Genomic DNA, 25061 nt, shown 5'->3' with positions numbered 1-25061 from the left:
TGCTACTTACCAAACACCTTTAATAAAATCTGCTAATCGAATATACTAGTCAAACATGTCAACAAAATCTGCTAACTATAATCTGCTTTCACAATCTGCTTCTGCTAACATTAATCCGCTGTTTACCAAACAAAGCCTAAATATGAACATTATATTACGGAGTAATATTTTAATTCTGAGGTGGATCAAATATGTCTTGATTCGCCTGAGCCCGGAATTCTAATCAAATCGGGTTTCTTAATCACTATTCCTCAGTTCCTCACTATCACTTTCACTTTCACTTTCTTCATTTGACTTCTGCAAATCGATTGCCATTTCCACGATTAGGGTTTCGATTTGGTGAGCTTCTACTTTTCTGGTATTCATTTTTCTTCTCCTTCTCCAATATGTTTTCCCCTTTTTCTAATCTAGGGTTTCGATTTCAACTACATTTTCAATTAAATTCCCGTTATTTCTCCAATTCTGCTATTGATGATTCTCGAATGTTTCTGGATTATGTTAGAGAACAATGTCAATTAGGGTTTACTAATCTCCAATTTCCCATTAATCTATTCCACCAAATGATGTCTCTTGTGCGCCGACCTTCAATTATCGATTTTAGCAGGCTATTTGCCGCCATGCTCAAACTCAAACGACTGCATCCTCACTCTACTGTCATTTCTCTATATTCGCATCTTGACTTATCCGGTACCCGACCCGATTTGTATTCAATAGGGATCCTCGCTAATTGTTACTGCCATGTCGGCTGTGTTGATTTCGGGTATTCTCTCCTTGCCAAATCCCTTAAGCTTGGGTATCCCTTTGAGTCTAGTTTAGTTTTGTTTACCACCTTAATTAACGGTCTTGTGCACAATAACCAACTTCCACAAGCTGTTGAGTTGTTCGACGTAGCTGTCGTTAAGCTAGGCATTCAGCCGGATATAGTTACCTATGGTACCATGGTGAAAGGTCTTTGCGGGATTGGGGACAATGCCGGTGCTCTCCATTTCCTCCGCCGAATGAATTCTAGTCCCTCGGGTTGTAAGCCTGACGTTATCATGTACAACACCATAATCCATAGTTTGTGCAAAGATCAACGCTTAACCGAGGCCCTGAACCTCTTTTCGGCCATGAAAACCGAGGGCATCAATCCAAGTGTGATCACCTATAACACATTGATTCAAGGAATGTTCAATCTTGGTCGTAAGGTGGAGGCTAAGGAAATGTTGATTGAAATGATTGAAAGTAGCATTGCACCCGATATTTCTACTTATAACATGTTGATTCACATGCAATGTAAGGACATGTTGATTGATGAAGCACAAGCCCTTATGCAAATAATGATTGAACAAGGTGTGGCTCCTGATGTACTTACTTATAATTCTTTATTGGATGGATATTGCTTGTGCGGCCAAATGGACAAGGCAAGAGAGGTTTTTGATTTAATGGTACAAACTCAATGCCACCCTAACGTTGTGACTTATAGTACTCTGATCAATGGATATGTTAAACTGAAAAGCATTGACAAAGCCCTTGACATATTGAAAGAAATGATTGAGCAAGGGATTGCCCCCGATGTCGTGACCTATAACACTGTGATAGATGGATTGTGTAAATCTAATTGGATCCCAATGGCGCGTCAGTTGTTCAACGACATGCAAACGTATGGAATAAAGCCAAATGTTTGCACTTATGGTGCCTTATTAAACGGACTATGTAAAAATGCACAACTTGATGAAGCGAAGGCATTGATCAAGGAGATGGAGTCTAATGGAGTTGCTCCTAATATTGTCATCTACAATATCGTAATTGACAGTTTATGTGAGGCTGGTGAGGTTAAAGATGCTGAAATCCTTGTCCCTGATCTCCTATCAAAGGGTGTTCTACCCGATCATAAAACTTATACGACAATGATTAAGAGGTATTGCAAAAGAGGTCTTATGAATACAGCTTTTGAGCTCCTTAAAAAAATGAAGCAAGTTGGATGCCCTCCTGATGAAGTCACCTATAATACACTTATCCGAGGAGTCATTATCAACAACGATTTGCGAAATGCATTATGTTTCCGTGATATAATGGTTAACGAGGGCTTTGAGGCTGATGCTAACACTCTTTCTTTGTTCCGTAACCATTTATGGCATGCTAAACCGTAGAGTTTCTCCAGAAGATGCTAAATTGTCGACCTGAAGCTTCATGATTTGGTCATAGTTGGCTAGATGGGCTATGTAAGAATGCACAAGTTGATGAGGCAGTGGCATTCCTCAAGGAGATGGAGTCTAACGGAGTTGCTCCAAATATTATCATCTACAATATCCTAATTGATAGCTTGTGTGAGGCAGGCCAAGTTAAAGATGCTGATAACCTAGTTTCTGATCTCCTGTCCAAGGGTTTGGTACCAGATCTTAAAACATACAATATCATGATCAGAGGCCTCTGTGAAAAAGGTCTTATGACTGACGCTATGGAGCTCCTAAGCAAAATGAAGCGTAATGGATGCTCTCCCGATAGTGTCACTTACAATACCATCTATTGTCGATGAGGATTTGTTAAATGCATTATGTTGCCGTGATAGAATGGTTAAGGAGGGGTTTACTGCTGATAATTGCTCTTTTGTTGTTCCTTAGACATTTATCGCATGTTAACCCAGAGTTTATTGGCACTCTTATTTTCCTAAATTACTGGGTGTTGTGAATCTTGGTGGAAGGTAATATGGATGAAATAAAAAGGTTTGTGCAGCTAGCTTTGATATATGTGGCGAAGAAACAAGAGGAAGCGGTCTACTACGATCAGTGTTATTGCCAAGCTATGTCAAATACAAGATCAAGAGAGAAATAGAGGGAGCAGGTCTAAATTGAATAGACCGTAAGATCAAGCTCTGAAGCAGATTGTTCCGCAGAAGTCAATAGGTAATTAGTAATCCTCTTTCCCCGCCAGTAAATTATGTATTTTATTTTGGTTCGTCCAACCAGTAGCTTATCACTACTTTATCTTTCCTTTTGAGGTGTGTTTTGTGCGGCGGAGAATGAGTATGAGACTCGTGAATCCAGTTGCATGTATTTACGTTAAAAACTGCCTCAAAAGCTAGCACGAACTATTGGTGCTGTTAAAGGGAGTTATTGTTGCGCAAGAAATACTCTCTCTCATTCATTGGAATCAGATCATTTGTTGTATATATGTGAGTAGTATTTTAATCAAATGGTATGATTCTAGTGAATGAGAGGGGGTAAAAAATTTATGTTAACCAGTTTCAGATCATATGGGCACGAAGTATGTGATTTGCTGAATGATTGCTGCTAGAGTGCTAGGAACCCTTCTATAACTATGTTACCTTCTTTTGTAGCTTTTGCATAATTTTAAATTCGTCTCAGTTATTTGTTCATGTTTGTATTCATTTGATAGTACCTCTTTATACCATATCTTATTTATTCACTGGGCATCAGATGCTAATGTCTTTCATTTCATCTGATGAATGAAAAAGTTACTGTACATAAGAAGCTAGGCAATATAAATTATCTTCTATTTTTCTGATTATAAGTCGTTTTGGCAGGATTGCATCATAAAGAAAATTTTAATGAACATGACGGATTATCGATTAAAGAACAAATACATGAAGAGCTACCAGCCAATAATTGTAAGTTTTTTTAAAAAAAAAGAAATTTCATATAATTTTGAAGAATAAAAATGAGTAATTGTAATACGAAACAGAGAAAGTAGAGAGTAAAGATGTCTTCTTGGAACTTTTTTTGGCATAGTTTAGGCATGGGAGGATGAATATCAGCGTTTCTGTTTTAATCTTCTACTCAGTAACATTCATAATTTAGTCTTGACGTGTATAAATAAGACCAATGCAAACGGGTCATTATTGCTACATTCAAAAGTTAGTCTTTATCTCTCTTAACTAAAGTTAGTTTTGACATATTACAAAACCACTTCAGCCCTGAGATGCAAAGAATATGCTCCACTCCATGACTGCCTCATGCATGTTCTTTAAGGTCTTAATAGGTTTGGTTGATATGTTGCTGTTGTTTTTCTTGTAAATGTTACTGGGTATGATTGATATCCTGTTCATATTTTCAATTTATCTTTATAGGACTCATGCTAAGAATATTTGTTCGTAATGCGTTATCTTTATAGAACAGAGAGTCTCATGCTGTGCGTTTTTGATAATGAGACACCTTGTCATCAGTTCTCTAATTATAGACATATTCTTAGTTTTTCTAAAAGAAATGAAAAAACTTTTAATGTTAAAAACAGAAAATATAAAGCTTCTGAGTTTGGAGTTTTGTTTAGTTTAGGGTTTTTCTTTGTAGTAATTTTTAAACTTATCAACATAATATTTTGGTTGTATCAATTGGTACATGATTTTTTTTTCATATAGGTCATTCTCTCATAGAGAGTAAGAGCAAAAAGAAGAGCTTTATCTTGAGTCAGAGAACCTTTTCATCAGAAAGGGATGTCTTTTACCTGAAAGCAGTTTGTTTTGAGCTACGGCTAAGAAAAAGGAGCAGTGCAACTGAAAATTATGCCAATCGATGACATTGAGGAAGAGGAACGCTAGATGATTAAGATTTTGCGATCAAAACCCGTCCTTAGGCAGAGGACTTGAGGGTGATCTGAGATGGATTGGTGTATTTTCAGCTGAAGCTGCAACCTGGATGGGTATAACCTTGCCTATATCACAAAGGTACTAAGCTCTAGGGGTGTTTTAAGGACTTTTTATGTCTGTCTTGAGTATATTGAAAAAAAATTCTTTCTCTGCGTCAGTGTTTATTTTGTTGACGAGCTTCGGCTATAATTTGCTGGTAGTGAGGAGTACAGTGGGGTTCATATGGTTCAATTGAACCCCCACAGCCCCACTGATCAAAAACCAATAAAATTTGTGGATAAACATCGTTGAAACTGACCTTTGTTCACTGGTTTGTGTATGTGTGTAGCTAGTATGTATTCCATGGGTAGAAGACTCGTGTTCAAATCTTCTGCATCAGCAAAATTTTGAATTTTGCCTCGCATTGTTTTGTTTTTACGCTCTTGTCCCATAGTCCTATGTGATACTGTTATACTCAGTACCAAGCTTGCTTCTTTGTTTGTCTTCTACGAGGTATATTAGATCAATGATTTTCATGACAAATGACAAGCGAAAATTGATCTTTTACGCACTTGATATTGTTTTCTCAATTTGATCTCACAAATAGTCCTTCCAAATTTCAGTGCTTCCGTGGTCATAAATTTTGTTTTTACATAACTAAAAAATATAAATTAATCTGTAACAGTTAACACTATTTCGAGAAGACTTCTAAAACTTTACTTTTGTCTCAGGTAATGAACTCCTTGGTTGTACTTTCAAGCTTATGAGAAATGAAGTTGAAAAGTTTTTCTGTTTTTCTACCTGCGCCGCAAAAGGTACACCATAGATCAACAATAGATAATTGATAGTTGAAATTAAGTATCATTCTCCTCTACACTTTTCATTAGATGTTGTGACTCTTTTCTTTCAAATGCAGAGGTCTGACTGAAGTAGTCTAATTGTGTTCTGAGCACAGGACTACAGACAGGACTACAGGAGAGATGTCTTTAATCGGACCACTTGTCCTTGGGTCAATGCTATTGTGTCTCTGTTGTGTACATTTTCATCCGACCTATTAAACCACCGTAAACATCATTTGTGTATTTCAACACTAACTCCGAATGTAGTGTCCAAGTTCTTTTTTATTGGAAGGAATGTCATGTCAATAGCGACTTGTACTAAAATTGAAGTGTCCAGTCAGTGACAGATGCAGGAGAGCCAAGTTGTTGATATTAGTGACGGTGACATTTCTGACGTCGCGTTATTACTTGTAGTGATATGAACAGGTTCATTACTATGTTGTCAAGCTATTGAACCATTACCTAGGGTCTAGGGTCCTCAAAACCAGCTTCAATTTTTTAATAAACTGGATTGGTGGATCATAAAGGTGGCTGTCATTAACTCATAATTGATTATTCTTCATATCTATTCTTGTGAAGTGACATTCGACATTGCATCAAAGGTCAAGGTTGATGAAATTTCCAATTGTTATTTTCTTTGTTTGAAAAAAAAAGGTAAAGTGATTTATGTGTTTTGCACACTCACAAGTCGTAACAACAGAAAATTCATCTCTTCATATGTATTTTCATCATGAGATTTGCATCTTTCAGATTTGCTGATTCTGATGGCATATACAAGATTGTTGCTCGTAACATTACAGTAAAAGAAGATGGAGCAGTGCTAACTAGGATATACCGTAAGATCAGTCTGAGGCATACTGGTCTGCAAAAGGCAACAGGTAATTAGTTCACATTCTTGGTTCGTCTAGCCAATAGTTCACATTTATTTAAGCTTATTTTGCTTTGTGGAGAATGAGTATGGGACCTTAACCTACGTGTATTTGTTTAAGGGTGATGCTCATTCATGGACATGATTTACTCAATCATGGACATGAATGACCATTTTACCCTCCCATTTTAAGTTTTTAACATATTCATCAATTTTACCATTATTTTAATTCTCCTTTCAACTTGCCCCTTCCACCACTTAACCACCGGCCAAATCAGCCCCTGCTGCCGGCAAGACCTCCCACCACCGCCCTATCCCCCGCCGGCAAGACCACCCATGTCACTCTCCTCTTCCACCCACACCTTCTGCCACCCACCATCCCACCACCTTAAAACATTTTAAAAAAATATATGCCATCGTCCCAGCCCTTGCAACCACCTTCCCCACCTTTGTTCGCATACTGCGATCTCCGCCAGTACCGCCACCTTCCTCGCTCGCTGGCCCCCCCACCTCACTCGCCTTCCCTAGACCTCCTCCCGACGCCCTTCACACAAACACCAGGCCTCCGCCGTCCTACCCATCTAACTCCACCTCCCCTCCCTTGACCATCAGTCACATCCACCCCAGCCGGCCATCCCCCGCCAATGCAGCCACCCCTCCCCCTTCAAAACCCTAATATGTATTAAATATTACTAAATTAATTTTTAAACCCCAACAATTAGATTAATTCAAAAAATTGATGTGTAATGATTGAAAATAGAGTTATTAAACTTGATTAATGTATGTATTTGAATGTATAATCGTTGATTTGATTAAATTTGAAAGGCATAAGAAGAGAGAGATTCTTGTGTTGTTTTCTTAGAAGAAGGGTAGGTGGTGGAAAAATTATGAATAATTGCCCATGAAAGAGTAAAACTTGTCCATGAAAGAGCAACTACGTTGTTAAAATACAAGACCGACCAAAAGTAAACATAAACTGTCGGTTAGAAGAAAGCGAGTAATTGATGCATAAGGATAGTAAATTTTTGTTAGTCAATTTCAAATTATTTTGGCACAAAGTAAGTTTGCTCCCAGGAACACTCCTGTAGTTATGTTACCATCTTTAGCCGCCTTTTCTCAATATTAGACTTTTCTCAATTTTTTGTTTCACGTTCGTATACCTCAGATAATTACCTCTTTTACCAAATTTTATTTGTTCATAGGGCATCAGATGCTAATGTCTTCCATTTCTTCTGAATTCTGGAAAAATATATGCTGTACATTAGGAGTAGAGCAATTAAGAAAACATGTCCATTCATAGTTTTTCTGCCTTTCTAACATTCAAAAGTTAGACTTTACGTACCTGTACAGCATTATTGCTATTAACATCTTTCATCTGGAATTACAGCTTCTTCTTATACTTTCTACTGTCACTATCCACTGATATTTTGGTCAAATTCATAGGTATATCGTCCCTATCACAAGAGGGAGAAGAAAGATGAGCTTAATCACGAGTCAGGGGACTATTTCATCAGAAATGGTGGTATTTTACTGGAAAAGCAGCTTCCTCTAAGCCATGGCCAAGAAAACGGAGCAGTGTAGCTTAAAGTTCTGTCAATCAAGTAGTAAACAACATTGACAGAGCTACAAACAACTTTAATCCTGATCTTACTCTTACCGATTCTTGCAGCAACATCTAGAGAGGAACATTTGACTGTCAGCTTGTGGTTGTCAAGGTCCCTTTTGAATAAACTTTAATCCTGATCTTGCTCTTGCCGATTCTTGTAGCAACATCTACGGAGAAACATTAAACGGTCAGCTTATGGTGGTCAAGACCCCTTTTGAAGTTAAGGTTGATTTGAAATGGGTACCATGCTAATATCACAACGCTCTATGTTTGTTGCCTTGAGACCTATATACTACATACCTGTGCTGGTGCTTGAGTTTTTACCAAATGGTGGCAAAAAAAAAGCAGTGCAGCCGAGTATTATGTCAATCAACATCAAGAAAAAGGCACATTTGACGATAAGGATGTGATGGACTGTTGATGAAGGTCGTTCGTGAGGGTGAAGGTGCTCCGATAGGGATTGATCTCTTCTTAACTGCAGTTGCAACTGAAATGGCTATGAACCACGCTTGTCCCGGGTGAAGATAATGAGTAGTTGAAATGTAGGATAGTGCAGTGCTTTAGTATTAACAAATGACGTTCTGACACACAATCGAGTTTCCAACACTTCATTTTAGCCCAAAAACATGAATCCTTTCCCCAGAATAGTCGTATCGGATCCCACACTTGCGAACGAGTTGTAGTAACATGGTCAAGTGCACATTTTCTTCTAATGTTCTGTAGGCATGGTTATTTAATTAACAATTTCCAAGTTTTTTCTGGTAGACAATTTCAGTGGACAACTTACTTCATGTGCCCTATAATTTGTCGATTGGAGTTATTTCAGTTAGCAGTGTTGGCCTAAGATGTGTGTAGATCAGTGGGCTTACACACACACTGGCAATAACTCGGACAAAACATGGATAGTTGACTATAAAAAAAGGCTCACACTCAAAACGTAATATAAATTAAAATAGTTGACTATAAAAAAAAGGCTCACACTCAAAAGAAGTTCAAACCGAACATGCGTGAACCCTTTTACTATTGTTTTTCGCTCTCACTTTCTAAATTTAACATATACTTCGTACAAAACAAATATACGATTATGGAGTATAAAAATTAAATCAAACTAAAGAAAAATGAAATTGAGTTGAGTACGTCTCTTAAGAGACGGTCTCACAACAAATTTTTTGAGAGACTATTTTACCATTTTAAGAAAAAATGATATTAGAAGTAATAAAATAGTTACAAATCATGATAAAAAATAAACTAGATATATTTATTAGGTAAAAAGGTACGAATAACTATGTCACGAAGACACGAGTACAATCAATAATAAAAGGGACAAATAAACAGGTACAGATATTTGATTTCGCAATAACTTTCTAAGTTACCATATCTCCCAAGTTTTAGTGGTTAACTTGGGTGTTTGGTAAACGGTGGATTGAGAAATTTTCAGCATATTCAAGACTTTTAGTATGTTTGACTCACCAATCTACTATTTTGAGTGTTTGGTAAATGGCATATTGAAAGAGTAGATTGAAGTTCAATCTACTGTTTTCAATATGCTGCTCTACCCAACATAATCACATTAGTAGATTGTGAAATATGAATTCGTCCACAATCTACCCATAAATACAACAATCTATTAACCAAAATCTGCTAGTTACCAAACATTTCTACTAAATCTGCTAATTGAAATATACTAGTGAAACCTGTTAATCTAATCTATTATTTATAATCTGCTTGATCAATCTACTTCTGCTAATATCAATCTGCTGATTACCAAACATGGTCTAAGTGAAATCGACTTTTCGAATGAAGTATCAACTTCTATTTGGCGCTCACAATGGATAAGGAAATCGGGTTAACCTAAATCTAGTAGAGCTTTGACCCAAAAACTGCCGTCATCAGTCATCACTAGTGAAGTAGTGAGTAGTGACACTACCATTTCTCGCTGTTCATCAATGGCGTCCCCAACACTCCCTTTCGACATAATCACCAATATCCTTACTCGATTACCATCCAAAACCCTAATTCGCTCCAAATCCGTCTCCAAACAATGGTATTCTCTAATTAATTCCCCCAATTTCATCAATCTCCACCTAACCCAAACCCTAATTTCCCAGAATTCCCCCAATCTTATGATCGCCCAACATTCCATCTCCTCTGTCGCCATTTCTGACGAAAATAACCCTAATTTTCACTCAATCGAGCTTAATCACCCTCTCAAACACCTTTGCAAATCACATAATTTGCCTGAAAGAATTATCGATGATAACCGTCATATTACTTCCTATCATCGCAAACTTTTTCCCCAAATCCTTGGCTCCATCAATGGCGTCGTTTGCATTTCAATGTACGACAAATCTTCCGTCGTTTTGTATAACCCGTCGACCAAAACGCATCGTTTCATCCCACCTTTTAACCCTTCGCCAAACACTAACCCTCGTTCTGAAACTAACCCTGACCGTACTACTATTAATTCCGTTGTTTTCGGGTTCGGGTTTGATTCGGTTAGTGGGGATTATAAGGTGTTGAGGATGATTGATACGCATAAGAATAATGTGTTGGTCTATCGCGAGAGGAGTGTGTATAGTTTGAAGAATGATTCATGGAAATGTGTTACTGATCCAACAATGATGGGCCAATTTATTCTTCGGAGTAGTATGGTGGTGTGTTTTAATGAAGGTTTACATTTTATTGTTGTTGATACTAAGAGTAATTATAAGTTTAAGGTTAAATGCTTCAATCTTAGTACCGAGACATTCTCGATTTTCGACCTTCCTAATCTTGATGGCAGGTGTAGTAAGGTGACCTGTGTTATGAGTGAATTAGGTGGGTGTTTTAGTGTGTTGGTGAACTATCAAAACGTGCTTGAGGAAGTTTTATTGAAACGAGCCGATTTGTGGGTAATGAAGGAGTATGGGAATAAGGAGTCTTGGTACAGGCTGTTTAGTATTCGTGATCCGGCTAGGCTTGAGGTTTTAAGCCACGTGAGACCGGTTGTTTACTCGACTGATAAGAAACGGGTTTTGCTTGAGTTAGATGGTTTATCTTTCGGTTGGTATTCTTGGGGTAGTAAGAGTTTTGAGAGAATTAGAGTTCATGGGTTGCCTTCTTCTTATGTACCTTGTGAAACTTGGACTTTTGTGGATAGCCTTGTTTCGATAGGGAAGGGTAAGGATAACTCGAAGACAAAGGTGGAACCAAAGAAAAGCAAAAACAAGTAATGTTTATGACTGCGTTGATATAATTGTCATTCCCCTGTTATTACATGCATGATTTTATGATATTATGCCAATATAGTATTGTTACTTGACTTCTGCCTTGTTCTTTTGATTTAAATTGTCTGAAATGTAAATTTAACATTCAGTCACGAATTCTCCTCTGTTTTGATATGGATTACTTGTTTTAACACTCAGTCACAGATGATTCATGGTGTTCTATATATGACATAATGTCATACTATATTTCTTGCAATGAATTAAGGTTGTTCATGATGTGTTATGATTTGGCAACTGTGATTATATATTAGGACTTAGGTTGTGATGAACAACGAAATACTCCCTCCTTCCCATTTCCATTTATTTGTTTATCTGTTATTTTTATTTTTTTGTGAGGGGTATTTTAATCAAAGGTAAATAAATGATTGAGATGGAGGGAGTAGGCAATATGTTCATCGTCATTCTCATCTTAGGAACGAGATTTTGTTTAATTGACCTTTCCGAAAACTATGATGACCGTTGAGCACATAATGAATAGGATTGAAAAATGAACTCATAGTAATTCACAAATTACTGTTGCCGTGCTCTTGGAGTGCATTTTTGTAGTTTGTGGTTGATAAAGTACTAGATGGTGTGACCTAGGTTAAGTTATTTTCCATAGGTGAGCTGCGGGTATTTTACTGATGAAGCCTACTGCTACTTGACATTAGAGTGTCTTGATAGAAGGCCTATTTGGTAATTTTGTCATTATGACACGAGGGACAGACAGAGTTACGATTTACGGAACGCCCATAATGCGTGTTTTTTATGTGTAGCCTTGTTTCCGTGGTGAAGATAATGTGTAGTGGAGATTTAGAACAGAAAGGAAGAGTGGAAAGAAGCGTGCAATGCTTTAGTTATAATAGACGTCATTCTTCGCTGCCAATTACACAATTTCTAATGTCCTGTAGTCATTGGACATTGGTAGCCCTTTTCAAATGGACTACTTATTTTTATGTGTTCTTTGATTTGTGGATTGACTTGATCCAATTAGATGACAATATTTTGTTAGGATAAGTAGTGGATAACCATTTCTCTAAGCCTCTAAGCGAGGCAGAAGTTAGTAATATTGTGTTAAACTTTGTTTGGCTAGCTGAGTGTACACAAACCAACAGTTACAAGTATTAATTTTTTGTGTATATTATCGGAATATGATTATACCCTGTATCGGTTTGGGTCGAATAACTCCTGACTTGTCATAATTAGTTAAATGTTGGAACATTTTTGTCCCTTTTTCTTCATTTTTTGGACGTTTGGGTTACTTGGAAAAACCAACTGGCTGCATTTTGTGGGGTATTAAGTGCATAGTACTCCCTCCACACACTCATTTTCACCCCATTTTATTAAAATACTCCTCTCTTATATTAGAGAAATAGGGTGAAAATGAGTGTGTGGAGGGAGTAGTAAATCTCAGTTTTGGTCGCGGTCAAGGTATCGGTTATGGCGGCCAAATCTCGCTAAATGCAGTCAATGTCGCCTTAAAATGTGGTAAAAGCTGGTAGCGTAAACTCCAAAACCATTATTTATAACTTGGTCGTGTATTGATGCTGCAGTCCTACAGCCAACATTTAAATTATAAAACTTGCGCGTATAAAGTATAAACATTATACGTAGCTTTGTTACTATTGAAGCTTTCTAATGCCTTTATTCGGGATTGATAGGGATAATTTCTTGTCATCTGGATTTAAGCTGAGGCTATGATCAACATTGAGACTACTACTGTGCTGAAGATCTCGAGAAGTGCTGAAGATCTCGAGAAGGCAGCCATTGTAACTGGGCATGCTTTGTTTTTGCTGAAGATATCGAGGCTGACTTTGTACCATTTTTTCCCTGTATGATTTTAGCTGCAGCACTCTTTTTAACTACGAGTATGTTTTATCCTCGGAGTTTATTGTAAGCATGCTAATGAATATCCTCGGTATGGTTTTCCGTGGCACTGTTGTATCATCTTTTTAATCAACAAAAATGTTATGGGTTTTGTATGTAAATTTAAATGTGTTGTGAATTTATGTGACAAGCCACTGAAGAAAACCCTATACATTGCACAAGTGCAACCAAGCTTCGTACAAAATGCTGGTAGCCTGGTTTTATTATTTTTGTGTTCAAAAGGGCTTTTCGATGCAAGGGTTGGGGATTTGAACTTTCGACTTATCCTCCACAGGCCCTCGATCTCCACTACTAGTCCAAGATATCATTTGTAAACTATGGTCTTCTATTATCATAAAGCTCAAGATGATTGTTACTCCGTAGTTGCACTTATTCGTAGGAGTGCTCAGAAGTAGGAATCTACAATTTATGCTGAATTTTTGTTTCACAGTGTCATCATATAAAACCATATATTTATTTTTGTACAATAGAACCGGATTGTAGGATCGTATTATGATCCTACGTCTAAAAATTTTCAAATGGGTAAAATCGTAAGATTTTACAACCACGAATAGAATCGTAAGATTGTGATCAGTCAAACTTTTTGGAATCGTAGGATCGAATTGAGATTATGATAACTACGCTTCTTTTTTTTAAGTTTCTTTTCCAGCCAAAAATAAAGTTATATTTGAGGTGTTTGGTTGAGCTATTTTGGAATAGAAAGGAATGATTTCCACTGGTTGGTTGTGATGATTTGAACCCCATAGCCCTATACGCCATTCGGCCATACTATATAACTCTCTTCCAATCCATTCCTTCTTGTTGAACCAAACGAAACCCTTAATATTGATTTCAATTTGAGTAAGTATAGATAGAAAATTTAAAGCATAATTTGTTTTGTGATTTTATAATTATACAACTTGGTCCACTAGTCATTAAGGTTAAACATATTAAGCACTAAATTGCTAATTATTTTGATCAATATTAAGTTTAATGGTTGTTGGGTCCAATCTTATCATCTTAATATAATGCCGATTCACATTGAATCGGGCAGGTTTTTGGTCAATGATCATCGGGTCGTATATGATATCAGAATGGTTTCGGGTTGCTAAATTTCTTTTAAAAATGAAGGAGATCCTAATTGATTCTTACCTTACGTCGTGACGGGTATAGATGTAAGTGTGGGACGAGCCTACATCCACACCAATAGAGGTGTGCGTTGGGCCGGGCTGGGTGGTTGCGGCACTGGCACGACACTAAGTGAGAACCGGGCTAGGCTGGGCCAGTTTTGTCTTACACTACACCAGCCCACTCAGTAGCGGGCCAGTGCCGGGCAGGGCTCGTCCGTTTCATATTTTTTATTTTTTGTGTTTGGACCAGGCTGGGCCGATGAAATCGTGGCACTAGCCCGACACAAGGGGTGACTGGGCTGGGCCATGTGCCGAGCGGGCCACCATTTTTCGACCCTTAGACCCGGGCTGGGCCGAGCTGGCCGTGCTAGCCCGCCACATTATACACCTCTACAGACCCGTAAGGCCATAACCCGCTTTGATGACATCCCAACTCTCTAGTCTCTACTCTTCAGTGAACTACTGAACGTCTGAACTCATCATCCTGCCTACTCTCTACTAGTGTACTAAATTTTCTGCGTTGTTCAGCCATGGCGATCCCAACCCTACCTTTCGACATAATCATCGATATCCTCACTCGATTACCATCTAAAACCCTAATTCGCTTCAAATCCGTCTCCAAACAATGGTATTCTTTAATTGATTCCCCCCATTTCATCAATCTCCACCTATCACAAACCCTAATTTCCGACAACAATTCCCACAATCTCGTTATGTCCCCAATTTCCCTCTTCTCGTCTCCAATTTCCGACAATCCTACTAACCCTAATTTCCATTTCTCCGAGCTCGACCACCCTCTCAAACAAATACGACATTATTTACCCTACATCTTTGGTTCCATTAATGGCGTCCTCTGCATTACATTATACGATAAATCTTCAATCTTTTTATACAACCCATCAACCAAAACGCATTGTTTAGTCCCTCCTTTTACCCCCTTGGCTAACACAAACCCTCATTTTGAAACAACCCATGGGAATCGTAGTGTCACTCTTGTCTTTATCGGGTTCGGGTTTGATTCGCTTAGGGAGGATTATAAGGTGGTAAGGATGACTGAGACTTTTAAGAATAATGTGTCGGTTTATCGCAAAGCGAGTGTGTATAGTTTGAGGAATGATTCTTGGAAATGTGTTACTGATCAAACAATGATGGGGCAATTTTTGTTTGTGAGTGATATGGCGGTGTGTGTTAATGAGGGATTGCATTTTATTGTAGTTGATACTATGAGTAATTGTAAGCTTAAGTTTAAGGTTAAATGCTTTAATCTTCAAACCGAGACATTCTCGATTTTCGACCTTCCTAAGTTAGATGACATGTTTCGCAAGGTGAGGTGTGTTATTGGGGAATTAGGTGGGTGTTTTAGTGTGTTGGTGAACTATGAAAACGTGAATCGAGGGATGGGTGTTTTGGTACGAGTCGATTTGTGGGTAATGAAAGAGTATGGGAATCAGGAGTCTTGGTTTAGGTTGTTCAGTATTACTGACCTGGCTATCTTTCCATCTTGTGCACACATGAGACAGGTTGTTTTCTCGAAGGATAAGAGACGGGTTTTGCTCCAGTTGAATCTTTCATTGTACGGTTGGTATTCTTGGGGTAGCAACACATTTGAGATAATTACTCTTCACGGGTTGCCCTATGCTAATGCTGCTTGTTATTCATGGACTTTTTTGGATAGCCTTGTTTCCTTAAGTAAGATTAAGGATAAGGATACGGATATGGATAACTCGTAGGCAAAGATCGTGCCAAAGAAAAAGAAAAACAAGTTATGTTTTTGATTGCTTTGATGAATATATGATTCCTGTTCCCTGTTATTAGATGCATGATTTCAAGTAGCCCTTGTAAGTTGTTTTAACCCGAAACTATCTTCACATGTTGATTTGTGAGTGATAAAAAAACAGATGGCGAGTTGGTTTAAGTTGTTTATTGTTGGTCAACCGTGAGTGTTTCACTGATGAAGCCTACTGGCTACTGCTACTCGACAGACAGTAAGAATTTCTTGATAGATGGGGTACTTGGCGATTTTGTCATTTTGATAAGGGTATATAGAGCAGAGGATTACATCTTATGCCGTGAGCAAGATGCGTTTTTTTATTGGGTTGTAGACTGTAGTTGAAATGTAGGATAGTGCAATGTTTAGTGTTAATCATTGCCGTTTTTTATTGTCAAATGCCTACGTTACTTCGATACCTCACTTTTGCTACGTGTAGTATACCTGATACTGCAGTCTTCCAACACGGTATGATACTCCTCCATTTCATTTTAGTCCAAAAACATTATACGTTTTCTTAGAATTGCCGTGTGGATGGCGTCTGACACTTGCATCCGAGTTGATAGGCGTTTTCAGTGAACTATTACTCATGTGTCCCATGATTTGTCGATTGGGTTTATTGCACTGAGCTATGTTAGGATAACTGTGATTTTGCACACTGGCAGTTGTATCTTTGTTATTCGTATCAGGTCCAAAAGTTCTGCTAAGTTTAGTCTTCTAAGTTAAATTAAGCTAAGGGCTTAGTAAAGTGGAGTGTATCAAAGTGAGGTCGGGTTAGTGGGTTGGCAGAAGAGGAGCAGGGTAAGGCCGGGTCAGATCAGTGTGGTCGTCGAGGAGGAGCGAGGCCGTGTCAGGTTAATGGATTGGAGCGGTGGTCGAGATGCTGTCAGTTCAGGTAGATTAAGTTCATTTTCAGAGAGTTGAAGTGCAAAAGAATCAGGTGTAACTGTTTAAGGGGGTTTAATGTGACACAGAGTTACAGTTTTTGCAACGGTTACACTGTTTTTATGGATACCCTTGTTGCCATCTGAAGATAATAGCAGTTGAAGTGTAGAACAGTCCCAAAACTATGTACGTCTTGGCGAGTAATTTACTAACTTGGACTCGTCATTAGGATGAGCGATTACAAGCAGAAAGCCTTCCTATTCAGAGTCTCACATGGAATTGACTTGTCATTCTTATTCGATAATCACAATTTTGCATAAGCCGGCGTAGATGACAAGAAATAGTCGATCATACAAGTAAAACCGTATCAGCTAATCCTGCAGGAGATCGACAACTCCGAAGTTACATTCATGTTTTAAGCAGTTAGTAATTTTTGTTCATTGCATACACTGACTTAGTAAGTGATACTGGTTCCCTTCCCATGTTAGCATGAACTTTTAATGGCGGAACCAATTAGGGTTATCGGTGGTGCATGAACCCTGGACAATGAAGTTCTTGAAATTGAATTAAAAAATGGAAAATTTAGAAGCTTCAAAGTCCGGTGTTATATATAATTCCGTTCCCTATTTTACTTATCACACGTCCTTATTAGATTACTCTTTTGCCCTTGTCTCTAACTTTCATTTACTACTTTGCATAGTCCAATTAACAACGATTTAATAAAAATAAGAGTAAATTATCAATTACACCCACGCTTAATCCACTTTTTTACACTTATTCCCACGTCAATTTGGGTGTAAATTTTAAAAAATTTAACAGTAAGTGTAAAAAAAGTGAATTAAGCGTGGGTGTAATTGATAATTTAATATAATGAGTTAACAATTTTGTACTCCCTCCATTCAACACCAAAATGTTTTTTTTTTCACGTTTGCCAACGAGTGTTTTACGCGGTAAATATCGTTAGCTGCGTATTTGCAAAAATTATAAAAGTTAGATATTTTTAATGTACTCGTAAAGACGAATCAAACAAGATCTTACATGAATATATTTTCACTTACGTATTGAGAGAAAATTGATAGTGAATGCTCACTTGTGAATAGTGTGTAAAATAGAAAAGAGACTTGTGGAGTTGAATGGAGGGAGTATGTATTACTCCCATCCAGACCAAAGGTTACAGTTGTTTTTTGGCACTATTTATGGTCGTAGGGAATCTTTGATATTATTCTTAATCTATAAGACAAAATATAGTCATGTGAGATCTTGTTTGATTTATCGTCATGATTGCTATAAGAATATCAAATTTTTATAATTTTTAATAATGTGTAACTAAAGATATGCACGTTACAAAACATGCCTCGACAAGTGTGATAATGCAACTATAACCTTTGGTCTGGATCGGAGGGAGTATTACAATTAGGATTCTCTCCATTTCCTAAAAGAAATGGAGGGTCCATTTTCTATTAATGAGTAAGATTTCATCTCACGACGATCTAACGGTCTATGTTTTCAATTAATAAATAAAAGAAAAATACAAGGCTTGGGACGCTTTTTATTTGGCGGTTTTTTGGATGTTAAATACTATTGGATGGGTTACTTTTTATTGGCATTGGAAGCACATCACATTATGGCAGGGTAATGTTTCACAATTTAATGAATCTTCCACTTATTTGATGGGATGGAACAGGTGCCTCTTTCTCTATGTTGCCTTGAGTTAGCTGCTTTCTTTTTTAAATTTATTAGTTAAAATCAGATGAAAAACCAACGCAAAAAAAAATTTACTTTTATTTGATTGATAATCATATAAAACAGATGCATTTATAGCTCCCACATAAATAAGGAGTTGTGCAGAAGCTACAAACTGCGAATTGGCGCTAAAAACTAGTCAGGGAGAGCTGACCGACTTGCATGTCTTAAGCATATAGCTAGCCTTCCTTCGTACGCCTATTGTGATTCCCAATACAAGAATCAAAATAGGGAAAAGTATCCATATAGTCCAGGTGTAATATTATATTGTAATGTGAGAGGGAAAACTATTGACGCAAAACGAACATAACTCTGTGCTCTACTCACAGTTGTTCTACACAAGCTTCATCCATGGCGATACCAACACTCCCTTCCGACATAATCATCGACATCCTCAGTCGATTACCATCCAAAACCCTAATTCGCTTCAAATCCGTCTGCAAACAATGGTATTCTCTAATTAATTCTTCCAATTTCATCAATCTCCACCTATCTCAAACCCTAATTTCCCAAAATTTCCGCAATATTATCATCTCCCATAATTCCCTCTTCTCGTCCCCAATTTCCGACAATTATACTAACCCTAATTTCCACTTCTCCGAGCTCGATCACCCTATCAAACAAATACCCCATTTTCCTAACATCATTGGTTCCATTAATGGCCTTCTCTGCATTTCAGTATACGATAAATCTTCTACGAGTACCTTTTTATACAACCCATCAACAAAAACGCATCGTTTGATCCCCCCTTGTCCCAATGAAAACTCCGAAATAACCCATGGGTATAATACTCTCACTTTTGTCGTTGTCGGGTTCGGGTTTGATTCGGTTAGTAGGGATTATAAGGTGGTAAGGATGTCTCAGGGGTATAAGAACGGTGTGACCGTGTGTCACGAGACGAGTGTGTATAGTTTGAGGAATGATTCATGGAAATGTGTTGCTGATCAAACAATGATGGGGAAATCTGTTTTTCAGGGTGGTATGGTGGTGTGTGTTAATGAGAGTTTGCATTTTATCATAGTTGATACTATGAGTTATTATAAGTTTAAGGTTAAGTGCTTTAATCTTCAGACCGAGACATTCTCGATTTTCGACCTTCCTAAGTTTGATGAAAAGTTTAGTAATGTGAGCTGTGTTATGAGGGAATTAGGTGGGTGTTTTAGTGTGTTGGTTAACTATCAAAACGTGATGGTTCGTAGGGGTGATCGGACATTGGCACGAGTCGATTTGTGGGTAATGAAGGAACATGGGAAAAATGAGTCTTGGTTTAGGTTGTTCAGTATTTGTGACCTGGCTATGTTTCCACATTGTGTACACATGACCCCTGTTGTTTTCTCAAAAGATAAGGAACGGGTTTTGCTCGAATTGAATAATTCCTCGTTCGGTTGGTATTCTTTGGGTAGGAACACATTTGAGAGAATTACAGTTCATGGGTGGCCTCGTAAGGCAGCTTGTGATTCATGGACCTTTTTGGATAGCCTTGTTCCGTTAAGGAAGGATAAGTATACGGATAACTCGTAGGCAAAGATTTGCCAAAGAATAACAAAAACAAGTTATGTTTTTGATTGCTTTGATATGAATATATGATTCATGTTCCCCGTAATTAGATGCATGATTTCAAGTAGCTAATTTCTTAAGATCATGCTCTTGGAATGCTGTCCTTGTAATTTGTTTTAATGCGGAACTATTGTCACACGTTGATGATTTGTGACTGATAAAATACCAGATAATGAGTTGGTTTAAGTTGTTTATTGTTGGTCAGCCAGGAGTGTTTCACTGGTGAAGGCAACTGTTACTCGACAGACAGTAAGAATTTCTTGATAGAAGGGGTACTTGGCGATTTTTTCATTGTGATAACTGATAAGGGTATATAGAGCAGAGAATTACATCTTATGCCGTGAGCAAGATGCGTTATTTTATTGGGTTGTACTTGAAATGTAGGATAGTGCAATGCTTTTGCATCCGAGTTGATAGGCGTTTTCAGTGAACTATTACTCATGTGTCCCATGATTTGTCGATTGGATTTATTTCAGTTAGAGTTTAGGGATAGTTGTTCTTTGAGTTAGGAGGAAGTTAGTTATATTGCACTGAGCTATGTTAGGATAACTGTGATTTTGCACACTGGCAGTTGTATCTTTGTTATTCGCATCAAGTCCAAAAGTTCAGCTAAGGGCTTACTTAGTAAAGTGGAGTGCAGCAAAGTGAGGTTGGGTTAGTTGGGTGGCAGAAGAGGAGCAGGGTCAGGTTGGATCAGATCAGTGTGGTCGTCAAGGAGGAGCGGGGTCATGTCAGGTCAATGGATTGGAACGGTGATCGAGATGCTGTCGGTTCAGGTAGATTAAGTTCATTTTCAGAGAGTTGCAGTGCAAAAGAATGAGGTTTAAGGGGTTTTAATGTGACACAGAGTTGCAGTTTTTGCAACGGCTACACTGTTTTTATAGATAGCCTTGTTTCCATCTGAAGATAAATAGCCTTGTTCATTTTTTTTTTGCTGTCAAACGCATGCTTTTTGTTATTTCGACTCTTCACTTTGGCTGCGTGTTTTATGTCCCATACCGGCATATACCAGTCTTTCGTACCACCGCACCGCACACCAATCTGGGAGACTTCATTTTTGTCCAAAAACCTAGGTTTCTCTGACACTTCACTTGGTTGCCGTATGACGTATCCATACGCGATACGACATGAAAAACTTGGACACTTCATTTTAGACTAGAAAATTGAAAACTTCGTACAAAATAGATAGCCGTAGCCGATACTCTAGTTAAAAGTAACATAGCAAAAAACATGCTATAAAGGGAAAAAAACAAAAATCTTAAAAACGATATATTAATGAGTTGACACTTGATAATCTTTATATGTATTGTTAACGGATAATTAATAACGAATCAAATTTTGATTAAACAAAATTATAGCAGAACTAATAATGCAATAAATCAAATTTTCTTCAGTGGCTTGTCACATAAATTACAGCAGATTTCAATTTACATAAGACGGCCATCAGAAGAATGGCTTACAATACAAATTAAAACAAAGTTCAAACAAGTTATAAATGCAGAAAACTATTAGAAGAATGGCTGCCTTTTCCATGTCTTCAGCGCGGTAGTCGTATCTTAATGTTGATCATAGCCTCCGCTTAAATCCAGATGACAGGAAACCGTCCCTGGCCCTTGTGAAGAAAAGAAAGGACAAGCTTCAGTAATCACAAGCCATTATTACGACTCAGTTGCAAGTGTCGGACGTGGCATGTCTATTTCAGGAAAAATTTCATGCTTTTGGATTAAAATGAGTGTCAGAAGACCGTAATATCGGACACACAATATGCAGGTAAAGTGAAGTTGAGTAACATAGGCATTTGACAGCAAATAAACGACATCTATTATTATATTTAAAGCATTGCAGACTTATTTCTGCTCTTTTATTTCCGCTGCATTTATTGTACTCTGAAGAAACATTCATTACCCACAAATCGACTCGTGCCAATGCCCGATCACACATCCTTCTAACGATCACGTTTTAATAGTTTCCCAACGCACTAAAACACCAACTAATCTCCTCACAACACAGCTTAGTTTACTAAACTTCTCATCATACTTAAGATGGTCTAAAATCGAGAATGTCTTGTTCCGAAGATTAAAGTACTTAACCTTAGGCTTGTACTGACTATCAACAACCATAAATACAAAGCCTCATTGACAAACACCCATACCAATTGCCCCATCATTGTTTGATCACTAACACATTTCAATGAATCATTTCTCAAACTATGCACATTCGTAACTCACCCTACCGGAATAATGTCATCTAATTGAAATTACTCTAAATAACTAATTACAGGATACATGAGAAGGAGTAACAGTGGAGAAGCGTCCCAAATAAAAACTAGGGAATCATAAACTGAATAACCATGGGAATTATAACTAAGGGCTTGTTAGGAAAAACGAATTTGGAGAGAAGGGAAGGGAAAGGAAGGGTGAGGGAGGGATACAAGGTCCCATATTTTGTAATCAAATAGCCTTGGAGGAAAATGGATTGGGAGGGAAATTTAGGAACCCATTTTCCTTACTCCCAAGTTTAAACAAAATCGTTCCACCATAGGCAAGAACCAAACAAGTCAAGTATATATCAGCAGAATATCAGAAATCATGTATCTAGAAACAGGGAATAATAACAATCATATCAACACAATCAAAAACATTACCATTCCCTAACGAAACAAGGCTATCCAAAAAAGTCCCTGTTTCACAAAGTGGATAATGAGAAGGCAACCCGTGGACGGTAATTCTCTCAAATCGGTTGCTAGCCCAAGAATACCAGCCGAAACACGGGCCATCCAACTCTAGCAAAACCCGTTCCTTATCTTTCGAGTAAACAACCGGTTTCATGCAAGTTAAAACCTCAAGACTTGCCGGATCACGAATGCTAAACAGCCTAAACCAAGACTCTTCATTCCCATGCTCCTTCATTACCCACAAATCAACTCGTACCAATCCCCAAGACGCCTCCATCTCAAGAATAGGATTATGATAGTTTAACAAGACACTAAAACACCCACCTAATTCCTTGATAACATATTGCGTTCCACTAAACCTCTTATCAAACTCAGGCAGGTCGAATATCGAAAATATCTCAGTTCGAAGATTAAAACACTTAATCTTAGGCTTGAAAATACTATCATCAAACACAATAAAATGTAAATTCTCATCAACAAGCACCGTCTCAACAGAGTAAAGATAAAATTCCATTATTGTTTCATCATTAACACATTTCCATGAATCATCCCTCAAACTATACACACTCGCTAGCTGATTATTACGCGTCTTAGCCATCCTCACCACCTTATAATCCCTACTAACCGATTCAAACCCGAACCCGAAAACGACAAGTTCGGCAGTATTATTCCCATAGGTTTTTTCAAGTTCAGGGTTTCTATTGGAAAAAGCTGGGATCAAACGATGCGTTTTGGTTGATGGATTGTATAAAAATACAGAAGATCTGTCCCACGATGAAAAGCAAACGACGCCATTAATGGAACCAATGATTTGGGGTAAAAATTTCCGATTAATTTCGTAAAAGGGTTTGAGAGGGTGATCGAGCTCGGAGAAGTGAAAATCATGGCTTTGATTTTCTGAAATTTGGGAAGAGAAGAGGGATAATCGGGAAATGATGAGATTTGGGGGATTTTGGGAAATTAGGGTTTGAGATAAGTGGAGATTGATGAAATCGGGAGAATTAATTAGAGAATACCATTGTTTAGAAACGGATTTGAAGCGAATTAGGGTTTTGGATTGTAATCGAGAGAGGATATCAGTGATTATCTCCAGAGGTAGAATTGGAATCGCCATGGATGAAGCTTGCACGTAAAAACCGGAGTTAGTTGAAAACTAGATTGATTTTTCAGATCAATCTATACCATCCTTGCGGATGAAAAGGGTAAGAGAAAATCAGAGATTTTCAAATTACCAGAAGTAAGCATAGAATAAAAGAATAAAAAAAAAAAAAAAAAAAAAAAACTTAAAAACTGGTCAACAAAAATATTGCAAAGAAATTGTAAATAGTTCTAAAAGGAAACAAATGAATCTAGACCCCAATAGCACAGGGTAAGAGAAATGATCTTCAGATTTCAATTGAAATCAAAAATAAAATACGGTCAAACAAATAAACATGCAAATAGGCTTTAAGTTACACAACAGTCAAATGGCGATGCATTAAATCTCCATATTATGACATAAATTCCGATAATGAGCATCTCTCAATTTTCACTGTTTCCGTATGAGCATACTAGAATAAACCTCACTTGAGGTTTGATTTGCAAGAGGTCAAATACATTATCAACAAAGATTTCTTGAAAAATTGCTATTTAATCTTTGATTTAAACTTTCTTTAACTAAGACATATGACTAAAAAAGAACTCTCCTAGGCTAAAATGGAGAGTAAAATTAAAGTCAAGTCTTTAAGAAATTGAAAATCAAAGAAAGAAAACTGATATTTTTGCAATTAAAGGACTAAAAAATGACCTGAAATCTATATAACCATGGTGATGAGGAGAGATGATTATAAAGAAATGGGTTCAAGAAGAGAGGTGGAGTACTTAGCAAGGAGATAGGAAAAAAATTCAGATCTCTTCCAATATTCTGGAGATTTGATGGAGTCTTTCTCTCACCTCTTTCTCTCTCATTCAATTTGATGTTTTCCCCCGGAGGTAGTAGTGTTGAGAGGAGTTAATAGAGAGTAGGGATGTCAATTTCACCCGCATCCATCAAAATCCGATTCACCCGATCCTAAAAGATGGATGAAAATCTGACTTAAATGAATGATGGATGAATGACGGATGACGGATGAAACGGATGGGTTGGATGAAGAAATTTCACCCGCCATCCATCCATCACCCGATTTTATTACTTTTTATTTAATATTTTTTTACATATAACACATTATTAAGATATAAAATATTCAATTTTTCATATTTTTATACTCTCGATATAGCTATTTTGTGAACCTACCCACTAGAAAGTTAAACTAAAACAATAATCTAACTATATTTTTG

General features: G+C 37.5%; 5 protein-coding genes across 18 annotated transcripts; 4 read left to right on the top strand and 1 right to left on the bottom strand.

The window, feature by feature from the left end:
• Positions 1–198: 198 nt before the first annotated feature.
• LOC141597301 (uncharacterized) lies at positions 199–8668 on the top strand. 11 transcript variants are annotated; one of them, XM_074417701.1, is made up of 6 exons: positions 199–2885; positions 3527–3610; positions 4358–4663; positions 5296–5379; positions 6154–6281; positions 7715–8668. In XM_074417701.1, exon 1 carries the CDS (start codon positions 387–389, stop codon positions 2130–2132), a length of 1746 nt encoding a protein of 581 aa, XP_074273802.1. In that variant the 5' UTR covers positions 199–386; the 3' UTR covers positions 2133–2885; positions 3527–3610; positions 4358–4663; positions 5296–5379; positions 6154–6281; positions 7715–8668. The 11 variants fall into 11 exon arrangements, with proteins under 11 accessions (XP_074273802.1, XP_074273803.1, XP_074273805.1 ...); XM_074417702.1 differs by having other exon boundaries at positions 5481–6281; XM_074417704.1 differs by lacking the exon at positions 3527–3610.
• A 1068-nt stretch (positions 8669–9736) lies between these two features.
• LOC141597300 (F-box protein CPR1-like) lies at positions 9737–13110 on the top strand. Its single transcript, XM_074417699.1, has 2 exons — positions 9737–11085; positions 12784–13110. The coding sequence occupies exons 1-2, from the start codon at positions 9824–9826 to the stop codon at positions 12821–12823; spliced, it is 1302 nt and encodes a 433-aa protein (XP_074273800.1). The 5' UTR covers positions 9737–9823; the 3' UTR covers positions 12824–13110.
• Positions 13111–15167: 2057 nt separating this feature from the next.
• On the top strand, positions 15168–15848 carry LOC141595738 (F-box protein CPR1-like). Its single transcript, XM_074415704.1, has one exon. It carries the CDS (start codon positions 15168–15170, stop codon positions 15846–15848), a length of 681 nt encoding a protein of 226 aa, XP_074271805.1.
• A 2881-nt stretch (positions 15849–18729) lies between these two features.
• LOC141597299 (F-box protein CPR1-like) lies at positions 18730–21047 on the top strand. Its single transcript, XM_074417697.1, has one exon. It carries the CDS (start codon positions 18866–18868, stop codon positions 20033–20035), a length of 1170 nt encoding a protein of 389 aa, XP_074273798.1. The 5' UTR covers positions 18730–18865; the 3' UTR covers positions 20036–21047.
• Positions 21048–21343: 296 nt separating this feature from the next.
• LOC141597298 (F-box protein CPR1-like) lies at positions 21344–24715 on the bottom strand. 4 transcript variants are annotated; one of them, XR_012522733.1, is made up of 2 exons: positions 24532–24715; positions 21344–21683 (listed from the first exon to the last, which is right to left on the bottom strand). XR_012522733.1 is itself a non-coding variant. In XM_074417695.1 (2 exons), exons 1-2 carry the CDS (start codon positions 23857–23859, stop codon positions 21628–21630), a joined length of 1200 nt encoding a protein of 399 aa, XP_074273796.1. In that variant the 5' UTR covers positions 23860–24525; the 3' UTR covers positions 21344–21627. The 4 variants fall into 4 exon arrangements, 2 of the variants coding, with proteins under 2 accessions (XP_074273796.1, XP_074273797.1); XR_012522734.1 differs by having other exon boundaries at positions 21344–21677; XM_074417695.1 differs by lacking the exon at positions 24532–24715 and adding an exon at positions 22716–24525.
• Between the last annotated feature and the right edge of the window lie 346 nt (positions 24716–25061).

This window comes from Silene latifolia, chromosome 8 (genome assembly GCF_048544455.1).
Source record: "Silene latifolia isolate original U9 population chromosome 8, ASM4854445v1, whole genome shotgun sequence".
NCBI classification, from domain to species: domain Eukaryota; kingdom Viridiplantae; phylum Streptophyta; class Magnoliopsida; order Caryophyllales; family Caryophyllaceae; genus Silene; species Silene latifolia.
Note: the sequence above shows the minus strand (reverse complement) of the source record. Positions and strands in the feature narration are given on the sequence as shown.